Genomic DNA, 26,215 nt, shown 5'->3' on the forward strand with positions numbered 1-26,215 from the left:
TCCAGTGACAACGGCCCCAGGAGACTGGCAGAGCGCCACTCACAGGACCCCTGAGTCACTTCATTGTGCAATAAGAGCAACTGGGAAAATTCTGCATGCTTTTTTGGGGCTGTGCATAATGAACAATACATATAACACTGTATAATGTGCACATAACTACATAAATTAATTGAAACACATTTATGGATATATAAAGCAATACATAGAACAATAGTATATACTAGTATTAAAAAAAAACAATTACAACTTTTTATTACATGAATACTGTTATGATATTAAATAAAAATATGACAAAAGATAAAGTGACAATGCGATGACCACTCTTTCCTTGGATTAAACTATAATCCTGTCCAAAGCTTTAACCCCAGTTCATTTTTACAGTAGTGGTTTATACCATCATTAATAACGTTAATAGATTAATTGAAGACAGTTGTAATGAAGACCACAACTGAAGTGTTACTGAAAAGAGTATGACGTTTTAAATGCGCTTCTTGAGAACTGTCATGTTCAATGTTAGCATTTTTCTCACAAAAGAAAGTAAAACAACTTCTAATTTTCAAATTATTTTATTCAGAATTCATTTAGTGTGTAGTGCAACATGTTTTATACAGGTGATGTTGCAACACAAAAGAAGCTGTTTGCTTATGCTGCTGGGGAACAATATTTAGAAAATCATACCAGTTTACAAGTAAAATGAAAGCAGTTTTTAAAACAATGTGTCTAACTACTGTGTCCTTTATAAATAAAATGACTCCATAAATACATAATCTAAAACATGTTTAAACAAATGTATGATATATTTAATTACAGAGTTTGAACATCAGAAGCAACTTGAGTGCAGCAGGATTTGAATTTTAAGGCTGTTAAAAACATCATTTAATAGAATATACTGTAAAACCCTGAACTTCAGCTTAGTTGAACAGTTTATATACATAAGAAATAATCACCTATGTGATACTTCTCCATTTGGGAAACTAGTGGATTATGGCATGCAAATAACCAATGGCTTCTACTCTGCAATGAGACTGCAGCTTTGACCTTTGAACCAAACATTATTCTTAAAAAAGCCATTCCATTTTAAATGCAATCATGCTTTGGAAAAAGGAAGTAAAAACTGTAAAGCAGTTTCTGTAAGTACAGTATGAAAAAATGTGAAAATAAACAGGGCAATTCTACTTGAAAGTAAGTAACTATGTATTTATAATGTATTTGATTCCTATGACAATAGGAAGCCTGAGATCTCATTTTATATTATCTTCCAAAAGAATTAAAGTGTTAAATCCTATTAATCACCATTTCCGGTCCATGAAAAGTGAAAATGAAAGTGTGTACACATAAATTAAGAAATCATGAAAGTCAAACAAGAATGGTTTATTTCCTACATTCCAAGATGTATATATGCAGAAATATTAAAACACAACAAATGCTATTTGGTCCAATATTCATTGGTTGTGTTTTGAATGCACCTCAGTAAATATATACAAAATGTATACACTTCTTAAAAATTACTGTAAAAGACTGTTTGACTTAAACAAATAAGAAAATATTGGAGGGGAGTTTTCTAAATACTGGATAAAAAATAAAAATTAAAAATTCAGTCTAGAAAAACAAAAACTTCAGAGTCTGGGTGGGTGGTCTGCTGATAAATATGTACTGTTCCTGATGTTTGTTGTATTGTATGTTCATAGATTATAGACAGGATATATGGCACTTCTGTATTGAGTGACATAATGGAAAATCAACATCTTAAAAGTGTTTTTTCCAAATTTATAGAGGTGCCAAAGATGACTGCTTAATTTAGGAAGCAATCTGTCAAGATTAACAAATTATAAAACTATTGGTGTAACTCAAAGGTATGCATTTTTCATTTGTTACTTAATAACCCTACATTGCTAATACCTGTTTGGTCAAAATATTCGTTTTCAGGTATAAATGAGATTTACTGATGCTTTCAGAAACGGGTTTTGCACTTGACTCTTATGAGAGTATTCGTGCAGCTACTAATTTCAGACACTTTTTACCAAAATTCACAATTGTCTTATACTGTATATTTTGGAGAATCCGACATCTGTCAAAAGTGGCTAACAATTAAATTAGACAAATTTAAGGGAGGGGGAAAACAAGTTTGTACATAAAAGGCGTTTTAATTCAGACACAAATCCACCTTCCTTCCATGATGGGATAATGTACATTGCCCACAATGTACATTAATTTATTTAGAAAGGTGTAAAGTCTGCAGGGTACATAACTGGAAGCCAATTCTCAGCAAAGGATGCACAATGGTTCCATCCAAGGGACTTCATGAGCTGAAAAAATAAAATGTCAATTGAAGTAAGTCTTTTTCAACAGCTCTGTAACCAAGACAATGACAATTATTGTCAGCTTAAGAATTGCTTAAGAATGTTTAAGGAAGGTAAAATGAAAAACATTAGGAAACTATTTAAAAAAAATAGTTTAAATTTGTGAAGGTCCACAGCAAATGATTTAAGATTTCAGGAAAGCAGATTATGTTCTAATCAGTTTCCTAATGTTTTAAGATATAGTTTAACAGAAGTAAAACAGGATAAGACAGAGAATAAATCAGTACAGAATGGATGAAAATTTCTTAGAGAATATTCTACTCAACACAAATGATTAACAGATTTATCACAAGTAAACCCAAGTCTGTAACCCAAATGGATAAGTAGAAGAATTAACCTTCCTAGAGCATTTTAAAAAGAAAAAAAACAATTAAAGGAACATAATGAATTGCAGGCACAAGCAAAAACCAAATAAAAAATGAAAGTTTGCAATGCTACAGATATTGAAGACTCTTGAAAATGACAATGATAAATCAATGATACTGTAAATAAACTAATTGTTTTTGGTAGACAAGTGAAATGACTAATTAAAATAAAGAGTAATAGGCAACATGTTCTTGAATGTGAAATAACAAAAACTAACATTTTAAGACAGAAATGCATTTAAGGCCTCATTATTAACAAAAGCAATAATATTTATGTTCGTGTTTCAATCGTCACTGATATGAAGCGGCACTTATTGGAAAACTAGAAATGATGAGTCGTCTACAGATACGGTTACGAGGGGACTTGATATTCAAGTATCAAAGACCTCACGGGCACTGACAAAGTCAACCCAGAGGACTTCTTCAGAATGAAGAGGGGAAACACAAAGCAGAGGGCACTAGCAGAAACCACACGGAACTTCATTTCACACTGTTTAGGCAGGAGACACTTCTTCATGCACTGGGTTGTGGGAGTGGAAACAAGCTACCTAGCCAACACGTCGTGCTGTTGAAGACCCCAGCTTCTTTCAAGAAAGGGATGGATGAGATCCTTGAATCAATGAACTGCTAATTACCAAACCAGCCAGATGGGCCTAAGGGCCTCCTCTCATCTGTAACCATTATAGTTTTCTCACGTTCAAACTTGTTTCAACATCAAACGAGGAGCCTCCTGAGTGACTCAATCTGTAAACCTGGGGTTTGAAGTCAGACCTGAGAATGAGGCACCACAGTCCACTGACGGAATGTATATGTCTATGTCTGCACATCTCATCCACCCTTGCTGGCTCATATGCAGATACTAGGGTATTACAGGATCAGTAAAACATAACTTGTTAGATCCCATGTGACAGAGGCGTTTAGACATATTTCTAGCAAGCTTCAGGTTCATCTGTTTTTGCTTCTAACCAAACTCTCCAAAACTGACTAAAGGTTAAAGGGATCTTCACTCACTGAAAATGAGAACAAAAGGCATAAACAGGCTCTCACCTGAAAGCAATTTTTCCAGTTCTCTTTGCTGGGTTTCTCTTCAACAATCTTTGACGCATATTTCAGGGCTCTCCCATGCATTTTAGTTGCTAATGCGTGTTTATAGGCAAACATCAAAACCTGAAACGGGAAATTTCGGAGAAGACAGATGAACAAGTCAAGGAGAGAAAACTGTTGTTAGGAGTGAAATACATCACTATCAAGAGGTGAAAACCTGTTTCCGATTACAAACACACTAACTTAATTCTAAATTCTAACACCTTCCTGTTGTTTTTTTATAACAGTTCTTCTGTATTCTTTTCCAAGAAGAATTGATAAGCATGCTCACAAAGGAAAGGCTTTCTTTTACTCTGCAAACACGTAGCATATTCCAGCCAGTACAGTTAGCAGCGAAAGGACTTCCCAAGGGCTGAATGGAAGACATTCCAAGGTTTTAGGATACTTCCGTTCATGGCCCGCAGCCTTGCCTATGTTCTTACACTGCTGTCTCCTACCTTGGAGTCAGTGAGGTCGGCCCACTTCTGGACCTCCCAGAACGTGTCGCCGAGGTTCTTCAAGGACCCTTCAGGGCTGTCCTCTGTGCTGCCCACCTCCAGTGAGCTGGCGCCATCCTGCTGCTGCTGCTGCAGGTGCTTGTCTGCCAGAGCACAGCCCTTCCTGCACAGCGCGTCAATCAGGGACGACTTCTGCTTCTCCATGTCGCTGCAAGCAGAGCAGGAACAAAAAAAGTGAAAATGATCACCAGGGCGATTCTGCCGTTGGAACAGATGGCACAACGCAGATTTTGCATATCTGGAGTTGAGCACGAGTAACAGTACTAGTCATAGCAGACCACGTCAAACTGAAGAACCAGAGACATCAGTATCTGCTAGCAATCAAACGAGGGTAACGGGCTCTTTTCTAACCATTCTTATATTCTCAGCATTTTTTAGCTAGTTAACAATGCAATATCGACATTCTTCCTGCACAGTTAGCCTGCGACCCAGCAACATTAAAACGCTCGTTACTTACAAAGTTGTAGACAGGAGGGGCTGCTGGAATACCTTTTTATAGACGCTGCGTCAGGCCTGGGGTCAGTCTTCATGGTGAAGTAGACAGCCAAGGCAGTCTGATCAATCTGAGAGATGACGACGTCTGCAGCCGCTACTATTTCTCCCAGCTGCTTCATACGCTCCTGGGAAACGCATACGATGGAACCGGATCAGACCCGAGGAAATACAGTCACGGGCAGGGATAATAATGGGAGGCAATAAGTACAAAACAGCTGTGGTACTGTGACCCTCCCCACACCGAATGTGCCAAATATAAAATCCATACTAATAACACAGTCATTTCAGGTCCAAGTCATAATTTTTCCTCTTCTGCAGCTCGCTCCTGGAACGTGAAGCAGGAGTCAAACTGAAAAGAAAAAATCACTGTTTTTTGACAGGTGTTTTTTTTTTTTTTTACCTTTTCAGAGTCCAGCTGATGCAATCTTGTGACGTGCAAAGGAAGGTGATTGGGAAATGTTTCTTTTAACTCCTCATAAATGGCACTGGTATCCAGTCTGCAGGGGGAATAAAAAAAAAAAAGACCAACTCACTGTAAATGTTATGACGGAAACACCCTAAAAAGAGTTTGTAGAAACAATGTTTGACTTTTATGGGGTGATACTGGAAGTATTAGTCTGGATTTCAGCGTGTTCTGCCTACGATGCAAACTGTCGTTTAGTTTATATGCATCCATCCAATTTCTAACTGCTTTATCCATTGCAGAGCCTATCCTGGCAAGCAGTGGGAGCAAGGCAGGATACACCCTGGATGGGATGGCCAGTGCATCACAGCATGCATGCACACACACAAATACAGATGCATACACACACCAGGGGCAGTTTTCCCCGAAGCCCTCTATATGCACCTGTAATCACACAGCTTACTTTGTCATCCACTGTATCTTGAGATCTCTCAGGGCCTCGGAAAACTCCTCGCTAACAGCTTTCTCCTTCTCTCCATCCTTCTCCTTCTCTTTGCCCCCGTTCTTGGGTTTGTTGGGCGCCGGTATTAAATGGTAAGAGACTGGCACCACATCCTGGAGAGGGAAAACACAGAGAGGTCCCCCTGTTACTGGCACACACCTCTCTCAGAAATGCAACGTTTTATAAGACCTAAGGACACTGCTGAACTCCATGTAAGTGTAGAACTGGAAAAAAGTACACTTAATATATTTATCTCACACAAAAGGCGTAAAAACACAAGATTGTTTTCTAAAACACACAAAAAGGATTTTGTGTGACTAAATTTACATCCGGAGGAATTTCACAATCTAATTGCCTATTTGGGAAAACCAACTGCATGTGGTGATGTTTCGGAACAAAAACTCCTCACTCTCATCCAGCTTCAAACAAACCCTCTGGGGGATGGAAATTTATGTGCTGTAGTTACCACGTTTTTGGCTCATAAATGTTGCTAAAAGGTCTGACAAAAATAGCCTGAGGGTGGATACATCTCAAACATTGGACAGCAGAGACAGTTACCATATGTTTATGTGGTGTTAATTTAATAGATTTTGTGCACAGGGAACGTAAATAACAGCTTGGCCTTCTCTTCCAAAAGAATTGTGGTAATATTGTACACTATTAGCCATCTTAAAAAAGCTTCCTTAAATAAATAACTCTGCATAGCACAGTTCTACACTACAATTCTACACCAAAAAATCAGATTTTCAGTATAAAGGTTATAACCGCTACGGGAGAGAGTCTTGTTCGTAAATAAATTCCTGCATTCAGAAAAATTTTTAGTGATTATAGCAAAATGCAGTATATTCAAGAGAGCTTCCCAAAAGCCGACATACATACACACTGTTTTAAAAGGCCATTAACGGAATAGGTAGTACAATGCTAAATTAACAAAATCTGGAGTTTAAAAGTTCTTAAAAACAACTACAAAACATATTACCTACGAAATAGCCAATACAGAGTGATAGGCTTCTTTAGGGTTGAAGTAGGGCTGATGTGTGTTTTGTTTAAATTTGTGGGCCGGGCAAACATACCTACCACAAAATTTAATTTGTTAACTTGCATATCTACTGTAACCTCTGCAGAGGGTTACGTATTTAGCTTAAATGTCAAAATAATCACTAGTAGCAGCACATGAAGTTCGCCCACTGTTTCATGGTAGGATGAAAAGGATGAGGCACGCGTACGATTCCTGAGCCATCCACCTTTTGTCACACGCTGGGCTAACACTGTGTCTCTCACTGATAGCACTGCGCAGGCACCCAGTACGTCACTCGGGCCCCTGCTGTGTGCTGGAACAAGGTATTCAGGCCAGCTCGCCCTGCCTTAGGACCAGTCAGCCAATCGGACGACAACTCACAGGAACTTTGACTTTCCCTGCCTGAACAGTCATTTACTCTCAAGAGAGGATTAGTTTTGCATAGTCTGACTCAGTCCTACATGCAAACACTCCATGTGAATGGGACTTGTTATGCAACACATACAAGTCACTGTAAAACATTGCCTCTCAAACGATCATAAATACAGCAACAGCTTCTACAATGAATGAAATGGAAATTAAAGCATGCAATGACTTTTTACACTGCAGTTTAACTGAACTCAGCAGGGGTGACTTTCATTCACCTACAGAATCACAAAGAAGGGTATATAAAATCTTAAAAGCGCCCGAGAGGGCCAATCTATAAGCATTTTCTAAGTCATTTAATATAACAAGAAGAAAATTCAAGCTTCTGATAGCAAGAACTGAAGCCTAAGCCAGCACCTGCTGTAGAGCAAAGCATAGCTCCGCAAGCACTGGGCCACCGCCAGCCTCTGGTTATTTACAGGAATTACAGCAGCAGCCTAAATGGGATTAGTCAGATATTTCACATAGATTTCTAAAAATGCAGAAAATAATGAACAGAAAATGCAACAATATAAGCAGTTTGGGGAATCGTTCAAAAAATGAAAATAAGATAATGCTTAAAATATTTATTGAGCAACATCTAAAAACAGCATCTTTGTATCACTATTGGAGTGCATATCGTTGCAAAAAGCCAATATAAATCAGAAGAAAATAAAAACCTCCCCAGAAACACACACAGTGCTGCATAGATTTCAGCCATGTACAATGGTATAGCATATCTTTCTAACAGGATCAGTACCTTTTTAAATTTTCCTTGCCGTTTTGAAGCAGCCTGCCCCTGGTGGTCAGAATAGCATACTGTAAGAAAACAGGCATACACTGGACAGACACTGTGAAGGATCATGTCACCCCTCTGTGAACTCTTTTCCCACTATACACCTGTGGCAGGCACAATGACGACTCTTGGCAAGCAGCAGCATATTTCACTAAGAACTCAAAGCCATTTCCCCACAGGCCTTTCATAGCTGCTGGACTATTAAGAGGCATTTTCCTTTCCATGTAGCTACAATTCATGCAGTACTTAAAAAAGAGAACTGCTTCAAACCTACCAACACTCTGTGACACAGCGCCCCCTTCTGCTTTTTGGAGGAATGCCAGCCCAGTCCAACAAGGGCTCACACGAACCCATAAAGCCCTTTTTACCTTGTTTCACTCTGCCACAAAGCTCAAGATGCACAATCTGGCGAAATTTGCTGTAGTTCCATAGAAAAATAAGCTTATAAAGTTCATCCACCGCTATATTAAAGCAGCAGCTGGCCTTGGTTTTAGAATTACTGTATTCCTGAAACAACATCCACAGTTTTCCAGGTTTTTTCCCCAGGTTTTAGGAAATATCAGTTCACAACATGTTCTTAGGTTCCTCTGTATTGAAAATAGTCCTGCTGAGCAAAAGCAATCTTTTTTGAGTAAGGTTGCAAGTTACCTTTAGCTTCCTCCTGGTTAGCAACAGAAGCAAAGCACTGAACAGTTAACTCCCAAGTGGCAATACTGCTGTAGGAGTACATTTGAAAAGAAAGAGGCTTATTTCACACAGCCTTTTCTACACTTTGAAGTGTGCAACAAGCTTATTTTTTTTAATTTAACATTGTTGATGCTAATATTGCACTTTGCTTGTGTCAACAAATTTTCATGACTGAGACCAGAATTTTATTAAATGTAGAAAAACAAAGCACAAACATTAGCCGATATGCTTCTAGCATTTCTACATTGGCAACTGACTTGAAGGCAGACAAACCTTCAGAAAGTCCAAAAGGTGTGCTCTGTCCCATTTGAGAAAGCAGCTGACTTACTACACCACAACTGGACGGTACACTGTAATCGACACTTCGATACTTACTGTACATTCAAACCACCCACAGTCACTGCAAGTTGCATGAAAAAAAAGTATGGTAATGCCATGATCCACATCACCAAGTAATCTGATGATTAACGAATACATTACTTGGTACTGCAGGAGACTGAAACTGTGGCTGTGCACAACTCGTCTCGCTACGCTACACAAGCCAGACGTTCCATCTGATGCCAAAGTATGCAACGTGACAGTTTGGCAAGCTGCATGCACGCTCTTGTCGGATTAGTAAAACGCTGACAGCGAGAGGAGCAACAGCAAGGCTTCCCATGGAGCAGGTGGGCCGAATCTGCAGCAAAGAGCACAAGCAGCAGACAACCTCTCGGACAGATGGAAGGGAGAGGGGCATGCTTTCGGAATGGAAGACACTCACTGCTTTCTTCCCGTATTCACTCTTGGGCAAGGAAAGGGATCCAGTAAGATAGCAGCCAGGCCCTGCCCCTTTTGGTATTCTGAAGGCAGAGGAGGAAAACTCTTAAAATTGTTCATCTCAATTGATCATTAATACATGTAATTCTCTATCACTTACAACTGGCGAGACCCACAAGAGCACTGGCTACGTTCTCTAGAATTCATCTGGAAAGGCTTTGGCTATACAGCATCGGTACAATGTCAATATCACCATGGTGTTTACTCAGTAAGTTTACCCTGCAATTAGAAATATGTGCCAATATTTTCAACACCTCATCCAATACTCCAAAAACAAACTTATTGGTGTATAAAAGTTGGGGACCCAAACAGAGCATCTTGTTACAGTTTTGTCTCCCTTAAGCAAAGAGCGAACATTAAAATCAAAGAGGGAAAACAAACACAGAGGAATCTGCTTACTTGTCATCCGGCAGTGAGGTGACAAAGAAAGGCTGTGAGCAGTGGGGTGGCAGGGTGATGGTGTTGGCTTTCTTCTTGCCCAGCAGGGCATTTCTGTGAGTTTCGTAGATATCTAGACTCAGAGTGTTAGACAGTCTGTGTGAAATGATAAAAGGCAGGTCCTTAAGGCGCTCCAGCTCGCTGAGCTGCTCGTGCCGAACCTGAAGTCGCACCGTATAATCTCCTTTCTCCAGCTTCAAGGAATACTAGAAGAAGAAAAAGAAAAAGAAAAACATTGACCTTTCACCAGCGATCGCCTCTGTGTTTACAGGTTCTTGATTGTATACAACGTCATCCAGCACTACTCACCCCTCCGAGTCCCCACAGCACCTACGGTAGAGCTGGCACTGATGGGAGGAGTGAAGGGGATCTTCCCAACAGCACTGCCAGCTCACGGGTGCCAAACAAGTCACCAGGAGCCCTGCTGTGGGGTACGTGAAGGACAGACTGGCCCACGTCCGGCTTTGTTTATGAAGGTGAACCTGAACTCTGGACAAGAGGAGTCCCAGCTCCATATTTCTACCTCATACTCTGACATACATGTTTTAATCCAGTTTATCATGATATCTGAATAACCCAGGGACTAGAATGGCAGGCTGGGAAACAATGACCCAGGAATATACAGTATTTAAACACCAGGCAAAGGCTGAATTCGTTATTCCCTATACGCCTGACATTCTGTAACACACAGCAAGATCAACATGTAATGTGTTTTCCACTGCCTCAAGCGAGGAATAAGCTTGTGAATCCAGCAAAGCAATCATGTAAATAAGAAGACAAATTAGCCGTGTGCTGTTGATGTTGCCGTTGGTGCGAAGGGGAACTGAGAGAAAGCCGAGGCCCTGTACCTGATGAGGGTAAGCGTCGCCTGATCCCATCAGCTTCTTATTCTGATCAAACAGCATCCACAGCTGGCTGTCGAACTCGGACTCGTACAGCAGCTCGCACAACAAGGGGCAGCTGGGCGTCACCTCGCCACTTTTCGGCTACATGAGGAGAGAAAGGTGCAGTTAGCGCAGCTCACTCGCGCGGCGGTGCACTGCTCTCCTGGCAGGGGACTGGCGGTGCCGGCGCGGTGCGTTAAAAACACAAGGGGCCCAATGCGCCTCATCCCTTCTCCCCTAGGCCGCAGACTAAATAAGCGTCCCGGGATACACACCAATATCTCCGTCTTTATAAAAATAACTACGATTCTCCCAGTGCTCAATGTTCACAACCTATTTCACCTCCCATGTGCCTTCAGAAAAAAAAAGAAGAATCTGCAGTACAGGAAGGGGTACAAATCGCTGATGAACCTCAGCGGAGCACCTGCTGATTAAGAGATTCTAATTAAGAAAATTATGATATTCCTGCCTAGGTGGTCCAACTAAATGAAACCCCGTGTAGGAGCGCTTGCCAGCTCTTGCATGCTCACCTGGTGAAAGCTGTATGTCAGAATGATCTCATAAAGCTGGCGATTATTTGGCAGAACGTCCCGGGACCCAAGAGGCCTTGTCTTAGCACCAAGAGGCCTAAAATTCAAGGAGACAACGCGTTTCAGGTTTAGTACGGATAAAAAAAAAAAAGCATGAGAGGAATAACAGAACAATGTTATTCCTATTCTCCTTAGCTATGAAATCTAAAGAGACTCTTGAGCTGAGCATTTCAATTCAATAGTCCGTTCATGATCAATGAAAGCATACAATCCCTACAGAACAGATGAAGGGCACAGAAGGGAAAGTGCCTTACACACATTTATACTTCTTTCCTCTAGAGAGGGGAGAAATCTTACCTCAGGGGCTGTACCCAGTTTTTAAGGTTTATGTTTGGCGAGATGTCTTCATACTTCAATGTAGAAAACACTTCAAAACTGGAAATACCTTCTGATGCATGCTGGAAGAAAGAGAGTTTTATGGAACCTAACTGAAATATCACATCTAATCATTAAGTTACCATGCTGCACTGAGCAGATTTCTTTTTTAAAAGGGAACTGCAGTCCCGATTTCTCAGACAGGTTATTAAATCTCAGTAACAAAATAAACGAGATGATGGTATAGAAAAATGTGACAAATCTCAAATTAAGTACAAAATCGTGAACTTTGTGAAAGTACTGTAAGTCGCCATGTTGTTACAAACCGCTGGTCTCATCACGGGCGAGAGCGAGAGTTTGCGAGAACTGTGAAGTGAAGCAGCCCTTCCTGCTCACTAGTCACTGTAATGACTAATATAACGTGATGTACGAGCGAATAAGTGCAGCAGACATTTCCAACGTGATCTCCTTGCAAAGTTAACAAATAAGTAACAAATAAGCCTGCTTGTTCACAATGTCATGGGGCCGCTTTCCATTAATTAGTTCTGAATCGCAGAATATGGCGCCGCGGAAATTTTGTCTCTCTTGTGAGGTAAATTGGAGGTTTTACAAGGTACTGTGTACATCTTATTTCATTGTGGTTTGGAATGCACTCATAAATGCCGATTCTCAAGCTAGCATCAAAGAACTGCTACTGAATGACTACCGTTTAGTGGTTTTCACCTAAAACATTGTAATTTGAAATCAATTCTTTAACGCATTCAACGTACATTTAGAAGCCAGAGAAAAAAAAATCTGCAAAGAAGAAAACGCTTACAATATGCAGCTGTGAGGTAGAACAGATCAAGCCGTGGAAGGAAACTGAATAATCAATTGTAACATCTCCCAGACTCGCCCACCATCGAGCAATGCACACCTCTACTGTCCTCCCTTGCTGAAAGAGAAAAACAAAATATTGAAAGGCACAATGACTTGGGGTCAGCTCATTTTAAACCCCTGTGTGCTTTAATGAATCCACTGCGATTTACAGATGCTTTAACATGGAACACTGGGAAAGAATATTCAGCATGAGTCACCATGCTCTGTATGCCACTAAATTGCTTAAAAATATGCAGCGGTCAATCCAGTCATAAGCACAGATCATAAGTTAAACTGGCCTCACTCACCAGCACAGGGAAAGCCTCCGTTAGCGAACCCTTTTCCAGAAGGGATGAAAACTTGTAGAACTCGTTGGCACGGTATGCCTTCTGCTTCACCAGATGAACAGCATGGAGGACGAATTTTGAAGACACGTCTAACGAGTGCGAGGTTAACGTGATCTCTGAGACAAGAACACCAATGTCAGCATGAGACACTTCTGACCCAGCACGAAAAGTATGCAGTACGCTGTGAGTACTGTAAGATACTCACGACATTTCTAAGATATAAAAAAATGTCACTTTTTTGACTGGTGCTCTTATCCAAGGTGAATTACAAGGGTTTAGAATAATTCATTCCACAGAATTACAGTAAGTACAAGAGGCCTGAAGTAACTCTGATTCTGTGCATCTCTTAATTAATAACAAGCCACAAACTACTGTAAAAACTCCAGCAGCCCTTTATACTCGTGACCCTTTGTCACCCGATTTGTATCACCTTGTTTCTCCTCTCACCTGCCCAGGAGGCTCCCTGAGGAACTGTGATAAAGTGCCGTCTGATCTGACCAGGTCTGAAATGCATATCACTGAAAAACACCTCGCAGCCTGAAGCTTCTGTTACCCTGCAAACAACAGGAGGCACAAACTTGACTGCAAAACCCAAGACTGCTGTTGAAGCAAATACATGCACAAATGGCAACAGGCATAGGCAGAACCTTTGAGTTTTTTTTATGACATGAGGACTGCATAACACTTTAGTTATCCTCTTTATTTGACTAGTTTTGTATATTTGCTAAAAAAAATTAAAAAAGGAACACAGTTTGGACTTCTTTAAGAAGCAGAAACGGCAGCTTTTGATGTTTTTCCATAAGTAGCACTAACATTCATCTTACAGTTGCCCCCAATTGTCTTGATAAAAAAAAAAACGCAGCTCCCAACAGATGTGAAAAAATGTGAATATCGAATGCCCGAGAAAATAAAACAGTGTAGACTGTAAGCTTTAACAGAACCTTTGTGGAATGAAAAATGTCATGCTGACTTACTTGGTAGGAATAATAACCGTTATTGGTACTCTGAACAACGGGCCTGCACTCAGTGCTGTAGTGTCATAACCACAAATCTGCAAAAAAAAAAACAACAACAGGCCTTAATCTAATTGCACAACAAAACACATTTCTATATAATTGTACTTCATCCTCTTATAGTGTTCACTTTTAATTTTGCAGGTCTAAACTAGTCCCAGGTGGGGGACACAGCTGCTGTATCCTTGAGTAAAAGTATTTAAACCAGACCCCTCTGGGATTGTACTAACTGGTACCAAAGGACACAAGAGAAAATGATGTGGAAGAGCATTTAAAACCGAGAACAAAAGCTAATTCTTTACCCAGGGGGTTGTGATACTATGTAATAAGCTACCCACCCATGTTGTTGAAGCCAATTCCCTGGTTTCCTTAAAAAAAAAAACACCTGGACAAGATTCTGGGATCAATTGTCTACTCTCTGCCACACAGGCTAGATGGGCCAGATGGCTCATTTGGAACAGTTCTTATGTTCTTTGCACTGGACGGATGAAAATGAAGTCGTTTTATTTTTTACTTCGCAATGAAAACCACAGCATCAATAAATATCTAACTCCGGGTTTCACTGGAAGGCGAACATTACGTTAAGGCGTACAGGCGAAGAAGAAGGTGTCCGATAAGGGCCGACATGCCTGATCCGACCAAATGTGGAGTTAAAACCGGTCCCGAAGAGCTGAGAGACGACAAAAACGCATTCCCGCTTGAATGTATAACCTCCCCCAGTACCTCAGTATAATGAAGCCCCTCCCTCAGCCCCTGGGGGTCCACACGGACGTTGACGTGTCTGCACTGGTTCATCAGCTCCAAGTGCGAGGGGCACTGCACCCAGGGCACACTGCAGGTCAACACCAAATGGAGCTGGAGCGATATCCTCTCAGGGTTCTCTGAAGCAAGAAGCAAACGCGCAAACGGCCCGTTTAACAGCAGCAGCTGCCTACACAGCTGTCGGCGTTCACACGGCGCTCTCCAGCTGGGCGTGAGCGCCCGTTCTTCAGCCTTTCACCACTTCCAAAAGGAAGTGGCAAGAGTGCTTGGGAAAACTCCCTCGTAAGACACTTTGCATTTGAGGTGATCGGCACTAGCATGGCTTTGCAGTAACAGCCCTTCACAGCATTTTCTGGCAATCTCAGTTTTCTAACGGGTATTCTAACAAATATTCCCAAGACAAGAATACCACAATGACATCATTATTCAACAACTGAATTGAACTGCTTTCTTATTTCTGTACTGTAGGCCTATCGTTAGCGTTTCAAACCTTGTAAATCCCGATAATCCTTTATCTACCGCATGAAACAGCTCTTCCGTTCCTGTTTGTTTCTCCTTCTAAGACAACAATCTGTGATCTAAAACGTTGAGAGACACTGTGGCAGACCTGTGTTTTCGGGAAAAACGGGCTCTACTCCGACTCCGTGGTCAGAAGGCGCAGAGATATGGACTGGATCCCTGAGGTAGATGCCTCTCTGGTTTCCTACAGTCACCGTGAAGCCCAGATTACTGGTTGGCAGGGACGCGTGCTGGATGAGGTAGTCATAAGCCTTATCAACCTTGCAGGAAGAGGAAAAAAACCAAAAGAGAGACTACGTTCAGCATGGAGTCACTTTCCCGTCAGCACTGGCCTCTCTTGACAGCCAGCCATTATTCCTGACAAGAGATCCCTTCCCAGAATTTCCAAAAAGTGAACAATAATGACTCATGTCCAGAAATATAATAACGAATGAATTCAAAAACTAGCTTGCGGATTCTCCTGCTTGTTAACTCTTTGGACTTTTATCCCCTAGAGTCTCTGACCTGAAAGAGTTGCATTCAAAACACGGTTAGGAATTTATTTTTTAAGATGAGGTAGGCAAATCTCTACTTAGATAGCAGAAGCATTATTGAAAATTGCTAAGCAAATCAAAAATGAGTAAAGAGTTTCCCATGACAATGCATGAAAATAATTGTGATGCATTCTTGCTCCTCACCAGGCCAGACTGTTGGGATCCCAGCTAAAAACAATGACACATATTTATTACTGTAAAATCTTTATGCTGTTGTATGAACTTGCTCAACCCCCCATAACAGAAATAAAATCAGTTTTATATTTATAAGGGGCGGACCAGGCTTAAACCGGAATTACATCAAATACACAACATTACTGAAGCTGATGCCCCTTGCAATATTTTATTACCTGGATGATCCCATGCCCCTGTGCAAATACTTCAATATCATCGACTTTCAAGGCCGTGTTCTCCAGAGCTCTTCGCACAGCAAATGCAGTAGGTCGGATCCCATTGGATTTCACTCCTGAAAAAAGTGGATGTACGTTTAAAAGGTTAATAAGAAACTGGGACAGTAAGTAAATCATTTACAAAAGCACAGCGCATAAACGTCACTATGAGATCAAACTACAACTCAGTAATATAATTTAAAAAAAATATTATTCTTTATTTTTTACTGCCACAGAAAATGTCCAGCCAAGGTCATTTACATACCTGAACTATTCAACTCATGTCATTATATACATTATACATTCTCCAACAAAAGAAACCTTACCGGTAGACCCGTTTTTAACAGTACATGCCAAATACAGATTTTAATGGTTTGCAGAGCTAGTACATAATTTTTTAGAGACCACAAATCTATAGATCACAATCGAGCCTAACGTAAGCATGTCACTGTGAGTTCTGCCATCAACCAAGAACTTTTGCTTTTGGGTTGTGGGTCTTTATTTAAAAGGTGAAAGAACAGGAAAACATTCAAAACGTAGATGCATGCTCACAATGCGGATGTGACAACTGTCTGTAAATTTATGGACAATCATTTAAAAAAGGTCAATTTTTTTCCTACACCATCCACTAACTACTGTATAAAAAGGTCTGTGAAACTGGAAATACAGGAGGTATATTTCTTACAATGTAGATTTGTAAAACTTCCTGCGTTCAATGCAAATTTTCCACAGCACAGAACAATTTTTTAAATCTTGTCAGAAATAAATGTATATCTTGATTGGCACAGTGTGCTTCCTTAATGTTATTTAGATCTTTGTATCTGAAACAGTTCTATCTTTCTTTGAGGTAATAAAGAAAGAACTACAGGAGATTTCCCAGCATGAGTCTGGTTCTGTCACTGGTGTGTTTACCTGAAAGCACCAGAGCAATGCCCCCGCAGGCATTAGGGGAAGACATGGATGTCCCGTTCATGAGCTGTGTGCCACGCAGGGTCCAGTTGGGGACCGATGCAATGGCACCCCCTGGTGCACTGATACTCACTCCCAGAGCTCCATCAGTGCTGCAGGTACAAACAACACAACCCACATGGACACTGGTGTCACACCAGCACAAATCCCCCCCCTGCCAAATATCCAGAGGCACACTCTAGCATAACACACTCCCAGTATTGCCGCCCTTTATCAGCTGCTGGTTCTCTGTTGCTCTAAAAAAGGAATTAAAGTCAGGCGCTGTAAAATCATTCACTGTTAAATTACCAGGTAATCCTCTTTGAAACGAGAAATACTTGCAGTGCTGTTAAGGGCAAGACAACAGCAATTTTCAGTCAACAAAACAAAGCAAATTACAACTTTCATCTCTTATCAGTGGTGTAATGACTCTACCAGCATTAACTCTGAAAAGATGTTAGGGTTTAAATTGTCAAAATCCATTACTATATTTAATGTGTCTTAATGTGCTTGGATAAATTGCAAAAAGCATCCGACTCGAAAAATCAAAAGCCAGCTCATCTTCCCCACTGTTTTAATTACTGCCCCCACTCCATACACATACTTCAAAATGAGACAGTGAGCGAATGTTCCTGTTTGTGTGTATGGATAGAGTGACTCAGCTCTAACCTGGGCCCCCGAGATGACCAGGTGTACTGGTTTGCTGGCAGCTTCTCTCGGAGCGAGTACTCGGCGACCATCATGTCAGGTGTGACATAGGCACCCACACCTAAAGTAAAAGAATGACAACACGCAGATTCATACGGCTGTGTAGAAGAGACTGATTTAAATGATCAGAAGGACGCAAATCTTACAGCTCCTCACAAACATTTTAAGCTTAAACTAAATGTTTAGATTAAAGCAATTAAGATGCTGTCAAAATTCAAAGGACCCAGAAAAAAAAAAAAAGAAACAAGACCGCACACTGAAGAGCAGGACAGAATCTCACTGTTTTGAATTTTTCAGAACCCTTAAAAAAAAGGAGCATGGTGGACATCTTGCAAAGGATTATACGCCTGCATTCAAACATACCAGATGAAAGAGAACAATATACATGTACAATCTTCTCTAAAGGTATCTGTACAGTAATACTCTTTACCTATGAGAAAAGTAAAGGAATTTTTTCATTCCTCCTGTCATCAGACCTGCTACTGCTACTTATAATACGTTTGTATTGTCTTACCTATCACACTACACGTTGTCCCTCCAGGACAGCCCACAGTTGAAAGGCATGGGCCATTATTGCCAGCACTCGATACATAGATCACGTTATGTTTCAATACAGCTTCATTTATCACTTCACATATTCTCCTAAAATATAAGAACACTGTTAATAATATTAAATACCACAAACATTACCCAAAGATGTATAAGCGCACACACAGTATATGAAGAGATTACTGTATTATACGTCATAAATTGGAAATCTATATTAGACCACTATATTAGTCCTTTTATTACAGATTTTAAAACTGCAGCATATGTTTCATGTATGTTTAGCTGAACACCTCATATTAAGGTAATTAAATTAGGGTTTTGTTATAGACACACTATTTCAGTCAATTGTCTTGTCGCACGATCGGTTCTGTAGAATAAATCTCTTACCCAGAGTTCGGCCAATGTGTAGCTTCCCCATAGCTATAGTTAACAAGGTCACACTTGTAATTGATAACTTCTATCATCTACCAAGTGAAAATGAGAAAAAAAACAACCGTTAACAAAATACGTATGGGTAATATTCACAATGCCCAATTTAAATTTCATCTACAGGTAAAGTATATTGTTAGAGCAGATCAGGTTTAGTTGGAAGGGGACTATATCCGCATCTGAATAGATGCACTAGAGGAGTTAAGGAAAAGATTATTACGTGTTTAAACAGCATGAATCATTTTGTGTTTAATATTTAACTCCAATGTCCTACGTTTTATCCAAAGCGAGAGCCTGCAATTTTCTGTAGGAAACAAATAATCCAGAACATGTGTGAACCACCATGTGTGAATGCACAAACAAATAATTTCACTTCATCATCATGTGAAAAATAATTTGAAATCAAAATTCTGAAAGACAGGCGGGGGGACAAGTCAGTCATTCTTGCACTGATCACTACTTCTGCTGTCTTTACTATCGATACTTTCTTCTGAAACGTAACAACCTCATTCTGAGGCAGTGACACGTGCACTAATGTTGGAATTTTTCTTCGTTAACTGAGCCGCAGTTTGCTTTCCTCTCTTACAAGCCACAAGCAAACGAAACACTGTCCCGGCACACGTCTGGGATCGGCGGACGTACTGCTCGGATGAGGCCTGTCCCGGTCTCCATGGTGCTCAGCCTGGTGTCCCCGATCTTGATGGCGAGGACCTGAGCCCCCGGAGCCACTCCGTTCCTCTCCGGCTCGTCCGGGAAATATCCCGCCGCGATGCTGGCTACGTGGGTCCCGTGGGCGCCTGCGGGAAAGACGCGCGCTGTTCAGACCGCTGACGCACCAGGGCACACTTCCGGAAGACGGACCTCCACCACAATCGTCTTGTTCCGAACACATCAGTGTCCTCTGTTCACTCTGACACCAGCAGTTAGAAGGCTTACCATTCCTGTTCATCAGGAATTTGCTGGCATGAATTAACTATAATCGAAATTAAGTGCAATACATTTATATCTATATTTATATCTAGATCTATATTGATACGATTTTTCTGCGTACTGTTCTGATCTAGTTTGTTCTTTGTGTGTCTGGACTGTGAGTAACTCTTTTAGAGCACCCCTCACTGTACTGATTGTATTGTACGTATTGTACTATTATTATAATTGTATCATTCGTTACACTGTGGCTGTGTTGTGTGTGTTAAGCTGCTGTTGCACTGCAATTTCCCTCACAGGATCAATAAAGTATCTATCTATCTAAAGGCAATGTGGTTTCACAGATTTTTTTTTATTTTATTCTGGGTGCTGTACTGCAAGAACAAATATTACATAGCTTTAAAAGCACCATTGTATGAATGAAATTGCTAAACTTTTGTTTTAGGAATATGACACTGCCGGACTGTAGTGTCAACTCGCATGCAAACAATGATATCACGCATTGCATATTCCATCCAGCCATTTTCTAACTGCTTTATCCAATATAGTACTGCAGGGGAGCTGGAGCCCATCCTGGCAAGCACATTGTGCATTCTGCCATATCATTTTAAAGTGCATTTTAAATTAAACATATACATTTACAAAATAATTGCAATGCACAGAAGTTGAAGATTAATGTGACAGCTCTGTCTCTTAAATATCCAGAAATTCGCACTAACAGCTTGTTTTCAGAAGGAATGTCATTTTGCTCTCACCTCCACTGGTCACTATGCAGAGTATATTTCCCTCATCGTAAATATTCACAGAATAGTTCAGCATTTCAGAGCTGCCCAGAGATGCGTACTCATGGCTTTCCTTGTAACTCCTGAGAACCGTGCAACTGCTGAGATCCCCGCTCTCTGAAGTGTCTAAACATGCCCTGTAACATGACACACAAATGAGACTTTTGGTTACAACAAAAAAACACTATCAGTTCCCATGTTTGGAGTAAAGGCTTCTTTCAGATTCGACAAGAAAAATGTTTGCCATGGAATCCATTTCCAAGTCCACAAAGTCACTTCAGAGATAACGGGAAAGAGCAAATTGGAAAAAAAAGTATTGAAAATGGAAACTACAAGGGCAGCTTAATGAGAAGGAGTTCTAAACTTTAGCAGAATTACTCCTTTTGCCTTATGTAAAAATATATACTGTACATGAAAAGGAACACAATCCACAAGCTCAAGCACTGCCCTAAGGAACTACAAAAGGAACAGTAGGTTACATTCTGTTATAATCTTGAGTTGTTCTACATTTTCCCCCAACTCTTTTGTTGTTTCTAATTTTCTTTTTTTTTTTTATCAGGTAATTTACCTAATACCTTTACTTAAATCCCCTACTTTACTTAGGTATTTTTTACTTTTTCTGGTTGCCAAATGGAGCATAAGACAAATAAAGGTTGCTCTTAAGTACTCCAAGAGACACAATAGCTGCTTTCTGTGTCTTATCATTTCTTTGTCACTGCAAGATTATCTTAGCCAGCGTACACAGATTTTCCAACACCAAGAAAAAAAAAACAAAGCAAAACACAGAACCGCAAACAAGAGACTGCCAGTGTTAGTGTTAAAGTACAGAGACGCCACACAAACAGTAACAACTGAATCCATAACTACTGCTCTACAGGTTTACTGCTCTGGGGGCCACCCACAGACTGCCTAGGGAGGCCACCAAAAGCAGATGGGACAAAGCCAATCTCATCTCCGTTCATGGCTGTGAGCCTGCACACAGGGAACAATGAGGAACTGGGGACACACACCAACCCACCTTCAAACCTTTCAGCTTTTAAAACGTCACCAGCAGCACAGCCCTGTACGGCAGGCTCGGCGCTGACTGGAGGACAGGCGCGTCCCTCACTGAAAGGACCTCATGACTGCAAGCACCCAGGAGCCCACAGGGGTCACTGCGTCCCCTGGAGCCAACAGAGCCCTGACCAGCTACACTGGAGTTTGGGAAGCCTGCTTCACAGGGGGCTACTGTCATGGCTCCAACCAGTGATGCCTGAAGCACAGAGCTCAACCGCTGTCTGTTGGGAGCCGTTACCATGCCAAAGAGCACTCAGCGGCCCAAACAGGAAAACATTTCAACCCCAGCGTAGCCACGACACAGCGGGTCCACTCCAACAGCTCGCAGTTCATCTGTTAAGCTTCGTGTCTGCTCTGATAACGTGACACTGAATAGCTGCACGAATCGGCTCTTGAGCAGAACCCTTGAAAAGCAGTCATTTAGTCAGAAATGTTTGAAAACTCCTGCTATCGAGTAATATGTTTTAATAAAAAAGGGCACTTCTGACTTTTAAAGACTTATTTAGCCTAGCGCAGGGCACGAAAATGACAATAAAACACAAGGATAAATGGAACAACAATTAGTTTTTCCCCTCGGTCTTGCAGTTAAGGTGTCTACCTCCATGTCTCTCCATCGTGCCACAGTAGGCAGTCGTACACAGGCCCTGGATCACTGTACTTTTTCTCCAGCGAATTCAACAGCTCTGTTTGACATTGTAGCTCGTCTTTCACCAGCTTCTCTGTCTATAGAGGGAACAAGTAACACAAAACGATGAAAATTATTGATGTGCAGAACTAACTTTCGATGGGCTTGTTCACAAATATTCATCAATTTTAAAGGTGGATGCAAATCCATAAGAAAAGAATTTGGGTTTTCTTGTGTGTCTTTAGAAATCCAGTCAAAAGGCCACCATAGTACTAAACAATTAATTCAAGTTCCATAATCACAAAATTTGACTTAATGGCTCTATAAAAGAGAGCCAATAAAGTATTAACAACATAATAGTTTATTGCTGTACTTAATTCTATTTTTTCCACATACAGGGTTTTACATATTTCTTTTACATCCGTTTCAGGAAAGTTAACCTGACTTATTTTTGCTTTGAGGGTAGCAGACAACTGGAACAAAGTGCCTAGCCTTTAAAGTCAATTCCCTGTGATCTTTCAAGAAAACATCTAGCCGCCAAACAAGCAAGATGTTAACCTCTCGCATGTAATTTTCCTTATGTTCTTCCTTACTCGTTTCTTAGTCTTTTAAAGGTTTTATAAGAAGCACTGTAACTAGCTTCACAGCTGAAAAAGTCTCCAATTGATGCCATCAGCTTACAAATACAAAAAACTCTGCAATAGATGTGCCCCATCTTTGTGTATGTCTCACTCTCCTTTAAGCAGGATGTGGTTTTGTTGGGTTTTTTTGAGAGATCTGAAGCAACCCAGCCTTTGAAAGCTCCGAGATCTGTGTGTGCTGTACCAGTGGGATAGCAGGTGCTCATATGTACCAACAGAGCCACTCAAAGAGCTGGGCTCAGTCTGCTGTGCACTGATGGTGTGATCCTGTTCATCAGGATCAGCAGAGCCACTGACGGCCCTGTGTTCAGCGTGTGACTGTTCAGCAGTTGTCCAGCTGACCTGGGACAGAGTGGTGTGCGTGCTGTCAAACTCCTCCTGCTTCCGGCAGGCTTCAGCCAGCACAGCTCGATGGGATGGGTCCCACAGCTTCTCTTTGCGGTCCTTCTGCACAAAGAAAACCCAAAGACAACCACAGGTACCTTAACACCTGCTCCCACAGTAGGGCACTGGGCACGAGGAACTAAAGATCGACCTTAATTAAAAAGCAAATCCAATACAGCTCATGCATCCTTGAATTGGAAACTGCTTTAACCTGTGTACCTGACCCTTTATCTATTACCTATCTGCTTAATGTATCTGCTTTTGACTTACTACCTTGTAAAAATAGCCAAAGGGCTCAAGAGTTAAATGATCCCATTACACTTTGCTAAAGTCAAACGAAGGCTGAAAAGAAAAAAACAAAATAAGTCTTGAGACAACATAGTGGGTAATTTGCACATTACATTGAGTGGGAGAAAATGGGATTGAACGGGACAACAAAACCAATATATAGTGTTCCCACTGTTTATTAACTTGTGCTTGAGAGGGCTGCAACAGCCACTGAGTTACCGAGTATCAATAAAAAATACTTAAGTCGAAAGTAGAACGTGCATGCACTGTTACCTGTACTCTCTCTTTCAGGGCTTTTGGAAAAAACTCGTATCCATTTTTGACACCGATGTGATACTTCCCCGATGGGTTTATCCATGTTGCAGGAATCTACGAGAGCAACAGACACGATGGCGTGAGACTGCACCTTTTGCATTAAAAACAGTATCAACACAAAAGGATTTCGAAAGGCATCGATTTTTCGGCTACTGAAGAACATTTCTGCGTGGTTCCGGGTAAACGGGGAACCTCCCGTTCAAAGGTCAAGAAGTTCATGTAAACGAAATGGACGTGAATCACAGCGGGCTGGAGTAAGCTCAGGTGTGTTTGACCCTAAGAAGGCCCTGGACATTTCTCTCTACTCATCAGAGCGGCAGAAGAGCTAAAACACAGGCAACCACACAGAGCGCATGGCCACCTCCACTGAATGCAGCACAGCTGTCGCCATCAAGCTACAAAGACAGGACAGGAAGAGAGCACAGACTCTGCTGACCGAGGGGCCTGACCTTCAACGTCCTCCCCGACAGGCCCACCACAATGCCGTCCTTCGGCTCCACCACCGTGGACATGTTCACATCTCCACTGCCCGTCGTGTCGATGATATCCACGATCTTCGGCTTCCCATCGGACGTCACCTAAAAAGAGAAAGTTTTGACCGCAAGAGATGACCGAGAGCTCGAGGTGTGTGCAGCCGCTGGTCCAGGTGGGCCGCCGCACTCTGTCAATACCTGCCATGCAGAAATCAAGAAGACAACTACGAGGGAAGCCCTTTCAATCGAAGGGGTAGATACTTTATTGTCCACTGCTGTTGGGAATTTGTCTTTGGCTTCTCCCACGGAAGTACAAAAGAGCAAGCAATGTTTTTAGCCATTCTGGACAATTTTGCAAATGGCTAACTTCTAGTATAAAAGACTGGATTGATGTATTCATGTACAAATAAACACATCAATACATGGCAAGAGGTTAATAGGTCAGATTCAGTTATTGACGGCTTTCAACTTTTCTCGGAGCTCGGTGGATCACTGCAGTATCGCTGCCTAAAGCCCTTTCAGACACTGAAAAAATAACCAGAACTAAATTTTATTTTTCTCCCTGTGTGCAAAAAATACAGATGGGGAGAAAAATGCACCCAAACTAGTGTCTAAAAGTGTCTAAAAACTGTTCTGTGATGTAGACATATTTCAAAAGAAAACAGAATTGACATTATTGAAAAACTGAGCACTTCAGAATCAAGTTATATGAAATCCTGCTAACCTCACAACAGATTTGATTAAAATAAAAACAAATCAGAATAATGAATAAATTAAAATGGACCATGATCTTTTTTTTTTTTTATTTGATGGGCAAAATAAATTCACTTACAATAAATGATAAATCAGTGCTAGATTTGTTTATATTACACTGTCAGATTCATAATTAAAATATATCAGTATAACTACTCATATAAATGATGTCAGCTAAGTTGGGGTTTTTTTTGTCGATTTTAGCTGCAATAATACACATTAAATTCCTACAACTGGATTTTTGTTTTAATGCCCAGCGTTTTCCATCTCATTTCATCACCTTGAGGATGTTGTTTTTTTTTATCTCCACCAGCTCCGATAAAAGACAAATTTCATTCAAAAATATGAAACGGGACACCCCCTGCCCTGTTGCAGCTGGCACTGTTCAAAAACGTTTCAGCTAAAAGAAAACCCTGAAGGAAATTGCGATTGAAAATGGTAAGCAAAGCAAAGCAGAGCTGGGAACAGCTAGCGATGCAAAACAAACGTCAACAAACAACAAGTCTCGCTCAGGGTGCCCAGATACACAAGAGATGACTGGACACGGCAATGTGCCATTGTTAACCGACTTCACCGATGCAGGCCTGTGGAGAAGCGACCATGCGTAAAGTCACTGTCCCACGCCGCACAGCCGGCTTCCTGCCGGGTAACTTCCATCAAGTGACTCCGGGGGCTGCCGACGTGCGGCCTGCACCTCCCCGCACTCCCCCTGCTGGTGTTACCTGCATACCCGGGGCCCCTGGGTCCACGCCGGTATCGAGGATGGCGATGAGGACGCCCCGACCATCGTACTCGGGGTACCGACAAAGGAAGGACGCGGCCCCGGTCTCTTTTTTGGGAAGCAGTCCGTGGAAAGGGAAGGGTTCTTCAGCACAATGAGCAGCCATGACCTGACAAAACGACGATGATAAACAATAACGAGCCGGAGCGGGGGATGAGAAACCGTACACACACACACACTGCCTGAGCCGGAGACTGAGGGGAACGCTTTTTAAAGAGACAGAGTCCACGTTTTCAGCCCAGTGCCGCGTTCAATGTTCAGGCGTTTTCCTTGGGCAGTTTGCGATAACTCTTCTGTTTGTCCGTTTTTCTGGAAGTTACAGTCGATTTAATATCTGATTGCACAAACCAAATCATCAGGTAACGAATGTAATAAAAAAATAGAGCACCCAATTACTGCAGCATCCTTTAAACTCACGGTTTTGGTTTTCTTTGAAGTACAGTAAATATTAAATAAATGA

General features: G+C 41.3%; 1 protein-coding gene across 3 annotated transcripts; it reads right to left on the reverse strand.

Annotated features, from left to right (window-relative positions):
• Positions 1 to 547: 547 nt before the first annotated feature.
• On the reverse strand, positions 548 to 25,958 carry tpp2 (tripeptidyl peptidase 2). Of its 3 annotated transcripts, none has more exons than XM_088647169.1 (30): positions 25,697 to 25,957; positions 24,198 to 24,326; positions 23,707 to 23,802; positions 23,104 to 23,208; positions 22,094 to 22,218; positions 20,413 to 20,576; positions 19,373 to 19,527; positions 18,689 to 18,765; positions 18,267 to 18,394; positions 17,714 to 17,813; positions 17,009 to 17,157; positions 16,058 to 16,173; positions 15,263 to 15,434; positions 14,617 to 14,774; positions 13,855 to 13,931; positions 13,328 to 13,434; positions 12,842 to 12,996; positions 12,493 to 12,609; positions 11,658 to 11,758; positions 11,301 to 11,397; positions 10,735 to 10,872; positions 9,848 to 10,092; positions 9,393 to 9,471; positions 7,910 to 7,948; positions 5,688 to 5,839; positions 5,222 to 5,318; positions 4,816 to 4,946; positions 4,267 to 4,474; positions 3,773 to 3,892; positions 548 to 2,306 (listed from the first exon to the last, which is right to left on the reverse strand). In XM_088647169.1, exons 1-30 carry the CDS (start codon positions 25,859 to 25,861, stop codon positions 2,217 to 2,219), a joined length of 3,792 nt encoding a protein of 1,263 aa, XP_088503295.1. In that variant the 5' UTR covers positions 25,862 to 25,957; the 3' UTR covers positions 548 to 2,216. The 3 variants fall into 3 exon arrangements, with proteins under 3 accessions (XP_088503295.1, XP_088503287.1, XP_088503278.1); XM_088647161.1 differs by having other exon boundaries at positions 25,705 to 25,921; XM_088647152.1 differs by lacking the exon at positions 7,910 to 7,948 and having other exon boundaries at positions 25,697 to 25,958.
• Positions 25,959 to 26,215: the final 257 nt, after the last annotated feature.

Source organism: Lepisosteus platostomus, chromosome 2 (assembly GCF_059453375.1).
Source record: "Lepisosteus platostomus isolate fLepPlt1 chromosome 2, fLepPlt1.hap1, whole genome shotgun sequence".
Lineage (NCBI taxonomy): Eukaryota > Metazoa > Chordata > Actinopteri > Semionotiformes > Lepisosteidae > Lepisosteus > Lepisosteus platostomus.

What these genes read in the sequence shown, in the direction of transcription:
- tpp2 (XM_088647169.1), bottom strand. Translation starts at nt 25,861, where the DNA reads ATGGCTGCTCATTGTGCTGAAGAACCCTTCCCTTTCCACGGACTGCTT. An exon ending in CGGAGGCTTTCCCTGTGCTG is followed by an intron (nt 12,610 to 12,841) that starts GTGAGTGAGGCC and finishes TTTCTCTTTCAG; the next exon opens with CAAGGGAGGACAGTAGAGGT. An exon ending in CTACCTCACAGCTGCATATT is followed by an intron (nt 11,759 to 12,492) that starts GTAAGCGTTTTC and finishes TCTTTCTTCCAG; the next exon opens with CATGCATCAGAAGGTATTTC.